The sequence below is a fragment of the Bidens hawaiensis genome, unplaced genomic scaffold (assembly GCF_021521415.1).
Source record: "Bidens hawaiensis isolate Kalapana, Puna unplaced genomic scaffold, B.hawaiensis_p1.1 tig00041292_1, whole genome shotgun sequence".
Taxonomy (NCBI): domain Eukaryota; kingdom Viridiplantae; phylum Streptophyta; class Magnoliopsida; order Asterales; family Asteraceae; genus Bidens; species Bidens hawaiensis.
Window position 1 is genome coordinate 217,625 of NW_027497319.1, and position 12,031 is coordinate 229,655.

Sequence of the window (12,031 nt, forward strand, 5' to 3'; positions counted from 1 at the left end):
TTTGTACTTGAAATGACCCGTATTCTCACATGGACAGCTATATGTCGCCTTGTCAAGAGTTACAAGCAGGTGTGGGCTAAAGATCCTGATTCTTGATAAACAAGGCAATCTGACCCATACAATCACAAATGTAGTGTACAAGGAAATTTTTTCTTATCTGTAAAATAGTTGCGTAATGTTTGTTTTGTAATTCATGTAATCTTAATGTAATTTGTAATTGTATTAATAATATATGATAATTGTGTTATGTGTTATTGATTTTATTTTGCTTAATGTTTAAATATTATAATTTATTAATTCCCCGTGTAATACACGGGTCTCAAAATATTATAATTTATTAATTCCCCGTGTAATACACGGGTCTCAAACTAGTATCTAATATATATAACAAAACATATCTAATACTAAATAATGAAATAAATTAAAATACATTCAACATTACAGTCAGGTATGGTTTCATATGGCCGATTTTTGGTATAAACCGGGAACCAATCTATTGACTTCAGTTTGAAAATTTTGAAACGGACAACCAAAAGTAAAAATATCAACTATGAAACTACACCGATATCCGGTTTAAACTGTTTCACGGTTTTAAACCAAACCTAACCATGAACACTCATAAGTGTTACGTGATTAATAGGGTCTGAGTTCAAACACCTGCCGCATCGAGCGGGCACCCTTCTAATATATATATATATATAATTATATTATTATATTTGATATCAAAATATAACATCTCATTAGGTAAAGTAATCTTTTTTGTCACCACATTTTAGCTTTTAACCGTAAATCCATCCTCCAAAATGTAATAATTTAGATTTTGTAATCTATTATACTTAGACCATCGTACTCGGGCCTTATTGTAGGCGTTTTGGGTCAAAATGCTGGGGGCACACCCCCGTCCCCCCAACATTTTTGGTCAATTTTTTGAGGTAGTGTTATTACATAAGGTTCAGATGGCACACATTTTAATAAATATAACCGTTGGTCATTGAAAAAACATATAGAAACATTTTATTTATATATTAAAATAAACCTCCATTTCAATATTTTTAAACCATCTTCTTCACCATATTCATTTTTTTTTTCAAATAACCCAACAAATACCCATCACTTTATATGGAGCAATCAAATTCTCAACCGATAATTAGGGTAGGGTTACGAATATGGCCCCATGAAGAAGAGGTAGCGTTAGAAAAGGCTTGGGTCTATGTTTCCGAAGACTTGGACCCCGTGGAACAACGAACGTCGGGTTTTTGGTCACGAGTTTGTATCTATTTTGTTTAAGAGGGAGTATCAAGCGATCGTACAAAGGACCAAGTGTGCTCGAAATGGCAAAAAATGATGAGACAAATTAACGCTCGCGATAACGGCGCGCATGAAGTCATAACGAAAGTCAAACGCCAATGGAATTGAGAATAGTATTTTTATGTGTTTTGTTTATTGAATAAAGAGTTGTTTCATGTATTTTTAAATTTATAATCTATGTGTTTATTAATCTATTTTTATTTGTTTAGTGAATGGAATATTAATCTATTTTTATTTGTTTAGTTTTAGTTAAAAAATTAAAAAATTCAAAAAAGAAAAAAATGATTAAGTAATAATTGCTATACACTCTTAATTTTATAAAATGTTGAAATACTGATTCGACACCACGTTGGTTAAAATGCCTGGTGACGGTGCATTATGACTACCTACATTTTACAAATAAAATGTTTAAAAAATGAAAATTTATTTGATTAAATATTTTGAAAATATGAAAACAGTGGCGCCATGAAATGAATTCAATTAAAGAGCGCCAGTAAGCAATTAAATAAAATAAAAAACTTGCATCATACGAATCTTTAATACTCCCTCGTCTTTAATCCAAACACTTGGCAATTGCATTACAGTAGTCCAATGGCGGATTTTGACCCACCTTCGTTCTCTCTAGGGTTTGACTTTGACACCACAACTGATAATAATATTGATGAAGCTGGAACGAAAGTTGAAGATGATGTGGATTTTGAAACCCTAACTGTTGTTGATTCGGACTCTGATGATGAGGAATCATTTCCGAAGCTGAAGCGCCTCCGCCGGGTGTCTTCGGCTCCGGTTAAGACCAAGCCGGATCTGCATTCTTCTGTGATTGTTGATGATGATGATGATATCAATGACTTTTCTTCTCAAGAAGGTGATTTTATAGGTTTTGGGTTTTCTTCTCACCGATATTTCACCCACCGATATTCCCGATATGAGTGTTTTAAGTCTTAATTTTCCACTTTTAGTGTTTAATGTTGGTGTTTCGAGTCTTAATCAGTTCCTACTTTCTACAATTGTTAGTGTTGCAAAAGGTTAATTTGTTAATAGGAGGAGAATATACTGAATTGTTAGTGTTAAAGTGCTATATATATAAATTCTGCATTATATTAAATTACTGATATCTCAAATATCGGTCCTCGGCCGATATCCGATATTTTTCCGCATTATCTGCTTAGGTTGTTACTGAAATTAGGTGTTAAATGTTTATTATAAAAGGATTATCTGTTGTGTTTCAATCAGTGGTTGATAACTCACTAGGTGCAATGGCTATTAGCAAGGATCAATTGGATTGGAATTTAATATGTAGTTCCTCTTAATACTTCACAGATTTTGACCAAAATGTGGACAAAATATTGACCCATTTTCACTGGTATCGATTACATGAAATCAGATAGGCCCTTAATCGTGATTTTTACAACACTGGTTTCAATACAACATATCATGTTGAATTTGGCAGTCTGGTACAATAATTTTGAACCATATTGAAATCAGATGTCAATTAGACATTTGGATCTAAGTATGACTGTAATCTATCAAGCTTTGTAACCCTAAACTGTGTTTAGCGGAAATGATTATCTTGAACAAATGAACATACAGAAATTTAGCAGTGTGCATGGTTTAGCCCAAAACCGAACCAAAAAACGAAAAGTTGGGTTTTTTGAGTTTTTGAAAATTGTTGGTTTCGGTTTCAGTTTTCTCTTTTGCCATTTAAGCTTGAAAATTTTGGGCCGAAAAAAATGTTGGCCAAAAAGGATGTATTTGAGTTTAAAGTTTTTGTTAGTAGATTATTATACATTTGGGCTAAAATATTTAGATTAAACTATATATATTAAATTTTTATAATTTACTTTCAGTTTAATATGAGTAATGAAGGTCTATAAGTCTGTTGATTTAATTATGACCTAAATGAGTGTTTTTGAAATTAGGTCTAAATTGATGATTTAGGATAACAGGATTATGTTGAATTTGACAGCCACTTACATTCATTTCAAGCCATAATGAAATCAGATGTCATTTAAGTTTACTCTATTTTGCAGAAGCTATTATACTGAATATATTAAAGCAGAAATTGTGACTCTATTGTATTCAGGCAACATCTCAAACATGTTGAGAACCATCATTTTAATTAACAAAATGAATAATATATGAAAATTATAAATCTTCACTAAGGATGCTTATTTAGTTGTGGCTATTAAATCAGCAAATGACTTGTTACTAATAAGCTATAACTTGTTAGAGTAGTTTCATTCTATAAATCTTAATGCTTTTATGTTTGTGGGTGCTGCTAATTAGGGCTTTAAATGAGCTGAGCCAGGGTGTGCATGGGCTAGTTTGGGTCAGTTTTGTGATTAAACTGTTTTTGAGTTTTTAAAGGCCATAGGTTTTTGATTTGGTTAGGTTATTTCGATCCTTTTTTTTTTTTTTGGTTTTTGGTTACAAATTGAATATTTTTGTTTTATACCAAGCCGAATTGGTCGTTTATCTTAACGACTTCGTTTATTGACAAAGATAATTTCACATTTTTACACATTGATATATATAAGAAAACTATTATTGTTAACATACACATAATACATAATTAATAAGCTATAAAATTTATAATTCATATAAATTAAACTTTGAGTTATAATTAATTTAAACGAGCTGACAAGTGATCCAACGGGCTAGACAAATGAGTTGAACTAATCTTAGCTTTGGCTCAGCTCGTTTGCAAAACAAGCCGATTTTTATTGAGCCCGAGCCCAACTACTAATTGATTGTCTCATGTTTGCTGACTTTATTGATAATTGCAGATGAACATCTTTCAACACACCACCATTCAATCTGCAACAGTTCAAAGATCTCACTTAAAGGACATGGTGTTCTAACCAAACAATCAGTTCAGAGAAAGCAAATTACATTAAACGGCCCGGAATCTGTACTCACAAGCTGCAACAAACCACCATTTCCAAAACCAACTGTCAGTCCACTAAGAAAATTTCAGTTACTCGATTCTGACTCTGATTTTGATGACCCTTTCATCAGTGAACATCCTACTAATAACATTTGCAACGGGTCAAAACCCCATTGCAAAGCGGGCCCACCTGATTTCAGTTTAAACGAGTTGATAAAGTTAAATGAATCAGTAAGTAAACCGACCCAGAAAGATTTATGGGAAGATTTTAAACCAGAGAAGAGTTTACATGTTCCGACACCTGCGTTTGATGCTTTCTGTGAGGAGTATTTCAGTTCAAGGAAAGATAAAAGTAAATCTGAGAGTAATAATAATAACCAAAATAATAATCAAAATTTACACGTTACCAATAATGTAATCGATTTGGATGACCCTCGTCCACCTGCTCATCAGTATTTCTTCCATATTGATCCACGGGTCCAAAACTTGGTTCGAGCCCGTTTGCCCCATTTTTTCCCGTTAGATGCAGCAAACCGAGATTCTGAGCAGGCTGGTACATCAAACATTGATTATATGTAAGAACGAATCTATTTTTATTTATTTATATTTTTTAATCTATTTGATACTTTTTTAATTACTGTCATATGTTTGTAGGGGTCAATTTAGCAATGGTGAGAAGTCTAAACAAGCTGCTAGAACTAATAAAGGTGAAACAAGTTCAAGGAAGAATTCAATAAGTTCAAAAAGTCAAGAAGAGTCACGAGTGTTCATTTATCCAAAGGTTAGTAATACTCGTAAAGAGGTCCCGAAAGATGCTGGTAAAAGGAGGGTTCAAGCAGATGGTCAAACTTCTGGTCAAACTGCTGGTGCTGGACATTGGTTTACAAATCAAGATGGCAAAAGGGTAAAGTTGGAGCATTTTAAACTTTTTGTAATGGTCATATCTGTTTCCTGGATTATCAAGAAACCAAGATTTATAGGATTTCTTTGTAAATTAATATTCCTTTTTTGCCCTCAGGTTTATGTTAGTAAAAACGGGCAAGAGTTGATGGGTCGGCCTGCATACATGCTCTATAGAAAGGTACTTGTGCTAAGACTTATCTTTCATATTCTTCTTTAGCAAGTTTGTTTTGCAATTGGTTCTTAAAAGCTTTGAAGATATTGTGTCACAAATGTTTTTAGAGCATGAATCTTTTTGACTATATGTTTTAAGTGTTCAGTATGTTTAGTTATTGTCACTTTGACAGGAGAGAGGAGGATTTAAAAACAAGAAAGCAAAGAAAAGTTCTACTAAGAAGAAATGAGTGTTGATTGTGTATATATTTTGATATTGGTATTGAATTGTTCAACCTTTTGAAACTGCTTATATTTTCATGTTTTTTATACTCATTTTAGCGCATACAGTACAAATTGGATATTATTGTTTTTATTGTCATTTTAGCAAGCATAAAACATGCATTGCTGCATCCAAGCCCTGTAATTCAGGCAGTAAGTTAATGGGTTAAAATGGTTTGTTATAAGAAAAGTGCTGATTTGGTGTGAGTATGGCGTCTGACAAAAGCGGGCTCGGGTTGAAGCGAGACATTTTAGCAAACAAGATTAACTTATCTTTGAAGTGTGAATCAAAAGTGCCTCTGGGTTGGTTCAGGTTCAAACTAGTTTCAGCCGATCCGGTTTACATAATGGTTTTAGTTCAGGTTCAAACCTGGTTTCGATTTCCAACCTAAGTTTTTGGTGCACCTCTAGTTGTAGTAAACACATCTTTGTCCTCATTCTGCTTTTTAGCAAATATTTAGACACGAAACTGGTCTTTTTTAGCAGCTTTTGGTCACAAACTGACCCGTGAGCAAAAGCATTGTTTTACGTGGCAATGAAGAGACATATTAGGGCTTTTGTTATGTCTAATACTTAATTGCCTTCTATGTAATCTAAACTTTTCTTTAATAAGATTAATAAATTGTTAAACCATATTTCATACCTGGTCCGATATCCTTAAGAGCATTCACATTCTATCCTTTATTTTTTGTGAGGGAGGTTTTTATAGGTAGAGAGTGGTTTATGATGTTGCAACTAGATAAGAGAGAAAATGTAATAATTTTTCTGTATATTTGAAAAACTACAATTCACCTCTTATAATTTTTTAATATTTGTTGAAAGTGGTTGTGAGTGGGGGAAAAAGAAAAGTTAATGATAAAGATATTGAAAAATAGTATTTAATTCAATAGGATAGATAAAAAATAGTGATTTTTAATGTAATTTTGGATTTTAAGATATTAAAAATGTTGTGAATGCACTAAGGCAGGTGCTTATTAGGTATTTTGCGTCGTGGCTATCTCGTATACTCGATTACCTGTCGGCTTGTTAAAAATGACTTGTTGGGGAAATATACTTGTACTATTTTGCTTTTTGTATATTTTTTTTTCCCCAAAATAAATTAGAAAAATAAAAAGTAAAAACTAGTGGATTATTAGATTACCTTGTTCCCAAAAACAAATAAAAATAAAAATGAGATATTTATGCATATGGTTCGGATAACTAGACTGAAAAAACACTAAGTGAACCCTGGACAGATTATAGATAATCTGGGGGTTAAGTAATGTTTCCCACAAGGATGAGGTCTAGCAGAAAGTTGTTCTTCAGGGGACCTGCAAAACAGACACCGTAAGCTCGTCACTGAGAAGGGGGCGGTTCCTCCTTGTGACCACCCTCCGGCGTGATAATCAGACTAGATTGCTCTGAATATAATGTATATTAAGAGATTGCTAGATAAGATTGAGATATCAGATGATCTTACCATTCCAAGGTGTTGGAGTATTTATAGCCGAAGGTAGGTTTCCTAGAAGGTACTGCCGGCTGAATAGTATTCCTGTTCCACCAACAGTGGACTACGCACAGGCCATGCTGGTTGGTGGGTAGGCTACGGCCAACAGTAAAGGTCGGCTGTATACTGTTCCTTTACTGCCGGCTACGCACTGTTCCACCAACTGTAGGCTGCGCACGTCCCCTCGTAAGGGTTGGTGAGTAGGCAGCGGCTAATAGTGACAAACAGTACTAGAGGGTGCTCCTCCTCGTATTGTTGTCGGTGAGCTGTCACCCTGTGATTGGTTCATGGGCTGCTCTGGTCAATTTGTCTGTTCCGCCCATACGTTAGTAGGTATAGTACGAAAGACCTTTCAGAAGCATACGGACTGGCGCATTTGGGCGGGAGTATTCCCGCCTTGCTCATTCCTTCATGTGACTACTGAAGTAGCTAATGCCTTGTGCGTGTAGCCTTGCTGTTAGTGCGGGTAGCCTTCCCTGATGGCTTGTATCCGCAGCTGCGGGAACAGGCGGGGTACTTCACCATTGGGAGGCTTTCCCTGCGGGTACAGCTGGCGTACTGTGCGTAAGGTTCTGTGAGCATGGTGGGTCCTGCTGGAGCAGTTGGTCATTGCGCAGACGTCCCTGTTCAAGGTGAGTCTTGCGGGTCCAACTGGGCTCTGCTGGGACCTACCTCTTCATAGACTCAGGCATCTGCTGATATCATACATGTTCCATGCCCATCTTATTTTTTAAAAACTAATCTTATACATAGACTCATATTCGAATGCTCGTCTTGTGTGTTTTAGGGTTTTTTAGTTACCCATCGAGTTTTAAGTTTGTTTGCCTTCTCTAAAAAACATTCTAGTTACAAAAGTTAAATATGTCCTGATTATGTTACTTTTTACTCCGTGGTTGTTATTTATGAAACCGGTTTCAATAGCATATTGATTACATTGTTTAAGTGAGGTTTTAATAAAATTGAATTATTATTGGATGGTAACTAGACAAAGTATGAGCACGTTGGTGGAAAAGCTTTTTTTTTTTTGGAACGACCAATTAAGTAACGTCGGGTACGCGGCCCCTCAATGGCTAAAGGTAGCCCAAGCCGGCCATGAGTCCGGACGGACGGAGCCTCTAACGGTCCACCTATTAAGGGATTCCTCATATAAAATCCGACCCCCCACGCCCGTCAAACGGCACGACAGCGAGGAGCCGGTAAAACCGCGTGAGATCAGGACTCGAACCCTGGCAAGTCAGAGTCATCCCTCATATCTCTCATATAAATTGGTGATAGTGAGGTTTGATCCCCCTACCTCTCACTAGTAAAGTGAATGCTCTACCATTGAGCCACTTCCAATTTATGTTGGTGGAAAAGCTTAAAAAAATGTTATTTGGCTTCTTATTTATTAATGGAAAATTAGATTTTAATAATCAAAACTATTAAGCATTAGTCAATATTAATCACAACTGAAAATTTAACTGGTGGTAGTCCCAACTTTCAACTTTGTTACCAGTAACAATCCTAGTATAACAAATAGCTAGTCCTGTTAAATTTGGATTATGTGGCGTGCGACTTGGCGATTACGTGGCAATTTTTTTTTTGTTTTTTATATGATTTGTCTTTGAACTATATAATACTTTTATTGAATTAGTTATACTTAAAAATAATATAATCCAAGGATCCAACCGGAAAATCTTTTTTTAATTTTAATAAACTCTTTTTTTTTTGAACTGTAACTATTATAGAACAATGCAAAACCGTCGCAGAAAACAACAAGGACACCGACTGAATTACATAAGAGTAAAGGAAACACCAATCTATCCAAGAGACCCGTTTAAGTTTCGGTCTATTACAATACCACATGAACCCCAAAACCTTTATATCCTCGATAATTTCTTCTAAACTAACCGGTTTGTTTTCAAAGATCAACTCGTTTCTTGCTGTTCAAATTCTCCAACAACCAATGAAAATAATGCCTTGTAACACTTCTTTTTTCGCATGTGGCAAAGCAACTATATTGTGGAATTCCACTAAATCTTTAATAGAAAAGCCAAAGAACTGGTAGACTTTGCACCACGACGACACCCAACTCCAAAACCATGACCCGCCACACACCGCAACCAGCAAAGAGGTTGTCAACAGTCTCCTTAGCAGAACTACAGAGCCGACAAATATCCGAGTCGACCGTGATATTCCTGTTTTGAAGAGCCTCCAAAGTAGGAATACGATTCAAAACAGCTCTCCAAATGAATATTTGGCATTTCCTCGGGACCCATCTAGACCAATCAAGCACGTATCTGTTACTCACATCTCGATCCTCCACAATAATCTTCTAACATCAGCCACCGAAAAGTCTTTCCCACTATCCCCCTCTCCAAATCCAACGATCTGCTCCTCCACCCCCCTAGAGCCGCACCCAACAGACCGAACAACTCTTCCCATTCTAAAAGTTCCTCCTTCGACCCCGGTTGTCTTTTCCACTCCCACATCCATTCAAACAAGGAGTCGAACCTCCTAACCCTCTCTAATACGACACACAATTTATATTTTTCCAATTTGAACAGCTTTGGAAACAAATATTTTAAACGGGCCTCAATCATGCCACCAATCTAACCAAAATCTTATGGATTTACCATCCCCGATCTTTTCCTCTAATCAGGCTATCCAAACTGCATCCTCTGACCTTTATACTTTTTACCCCAGCTCCAATATTTTTCCAAACTCCCGTGATTTTTTATTGACTGGGAAAAAATCCCAGCTTCTAGAGGAACAGTGGATCGACTCGATGACTTTCCTCCAAAGACAGCCTTGATCGGTTTTTAGTCTCCAAAACCATTTGATAGCAAAGCTTGATTAACATCTTTCAATTTTGAGATGCCAAGGCCTCCTTTATTAATCGGAGAAGCCACTCTCTCCCACGCGACCCAATGGATTTTCCTAACCTCTTCCGACCCTCCCCACAAAAATCTTTTAATCTTTCCTTCCAAATGTTGATCACGCTAACCGGGGCTTTAAAAATAGATAGATAGTAGATAGGCAAGCTTTCTAAAACCGACTTAATTAGCACCACCCTCCCCCCAATAGAAAGACCGGAAGCTTTCCATTTCGAAAGTCTAGAATCAAAAACCTCAATAACCGGCGCCCAACTGTTAACTCTATTCATATTAGCCCCCACTTTTAAACCAAGGTAGTAAAAGGAATCGACCCCCCGGGGAGCAACCTAGGATATTAGCCATTCTACCCACTTCGTTACTATCCACCTCGCAACCATAAAGCTTAGATTTATTCAAATTGATTTTTTAACCCTGAGCAAAGATGAAAACATCTAAGAATCCGAGCAAGACTTCTAGCGTTCTCATCGTCCCACTCTCCAATAATTAAAGAATCGTCCGCAAACAAAAGATGGGAAATAAGAGAACCTGAAAACCCTTGGACTCCCCCCCTCCGAACACACGCTTTCCCGGATCATGGAAGATAAGGCTTCCATGAAACAGAAAAGGCGACAGAGGGATCCTCTTGTCGCATACCTTTAGAACACTTGAACTCAAACGTGGGGGCCCCATTAACCAAAACCCAAGACCTGGAAACCGAGAGGATACCCCTAACCCCAATTTCTCCATTTTATACCGAAAAAACCCCATTTGGTTCAAAATGCAGTCCACAAACTCCCCGGTTGACATTATCGTAGGTCTTTTCAAAATCAATCTTGAACAAAAAAAAACCCTTTTTTTTTATGATTTTTTGCCCAAGATAAAATCTCATTTACGACTAAAGGCCCATCCAAAATAAGACGATTCTTTAGAAAAGCAGATTGGGAGTCTGAAATAACCGTTGGTATTATGTTTTTGAACCTGTTTGCCACAACCTTGGGGTCACTTTGCATATGGCGCCCACCAAATTAATAGGTCTATAATCGCCGAGGCCCACCGGGTTCTTAGTTTTGGGGATAAGCGTGATGAAACAGAGGCTGTGCCTCATCTTTAATAAACTCTAATCAATAAATTAATTTACCTATCATTATTATTATTATTATTATGAAAAATACGATTCATATTCTCTTAACAAGCTCTTTTCTATTGGGCTAATTACAAAAACACTTCCTTAAACTAAACTGGATAGAATGACAAAACAACTTCGTAACTTAATTTTTTACATATAATCAATGCGCATCTAATTTAAGAACATCAAACATGTCTTTAAAACAATTTTGAACCCGTTTAAAAAAGCATATGACCCGTTTCCCCCATTTTTTTATAAAAAAGTAGTAGCTTTAATATAAAAAAAATGGCTTTTAGGTATCTGACAATGGAGCAAATGAGATTTAGATGTCCAGCCATCCGAGATGGCTGGATTGAATTCCACTCTCCTAGTGACAATCCACTCTCTCCTAGTGGCAATCCACGTAAGCGATGATGTGTAATTGTATGGTGACTGGATTAGCAAACTGAGATGGCTAGATCCAACTTTATTCCTTTACAAATGATATTCTTATATGAAGGTCGTTCCAGAGAACACATGGTATTCTTATATGATGGCTTAGAGCAAAGGTACCAAATTGAGTTGAGGCTTCAAACCACTGAAGACGTGGAAATGGCTATCCGGTTGTATATCGCGAAAAAACTTGCACATGTGGGAGGTTGAAACACGTCAAGAAGTACTATTAAAAGAGGAAGGTTGAAACAAAGGATCCCTAACGAAATGGATGCGAGGTACGTGGACCAAGAAAGAGATCCTCCTAAATGCTCAATATACAAAAACCCTGGTCACAAGAAAAATTGTTGTCCCTGCCGTCTAGAATAAATTATCCATCTTGTTTGTAATATATTATCCTCTTAAGATAAGTTTTAATTTGAACGTTTATAATATATTTTTTTAATGTAATATAGGTGAATTATCCTTTTAGATCATGTGGTTTAATTTAATTAATGTTAACATGTCATACTGTGAGCTTGGTTGGATAAATATAAAAGATGATAGTGGTTTTAGATTCCACGAGCATGCATATTTTCGATATTTTCTAATATGTGAAAATA

General features: G+C 36.0%; 1 protein-coding gene across 1 annotated transcript; it reads left to right on the forward strand.

Annotated features, from left to right (window-relative positions):
- The first annotated feature begins 1,899 nt into the window (after positions 1-1,899).
- On the forward strand, positions 1,900-5,499 carry LOC143592846 (uncharacterized). Its single transcript, XM_077072658.1, has 5 exons — positions 1,900-2,173; positions 4,095-4,770; positions 4,850-5,099; positions 5,214-5,276; positions 5,443-5,499. Exons 1-5 carry the CDS (start codon positions 1,900-1,902, stop codon positions 5,497-5,499), a joined length of 1,320 nt encoding a protein of 439 aa, XP_076928773.1.
- Positions 5,500-12,031: the final 6,532 nt, after the last annotated feature.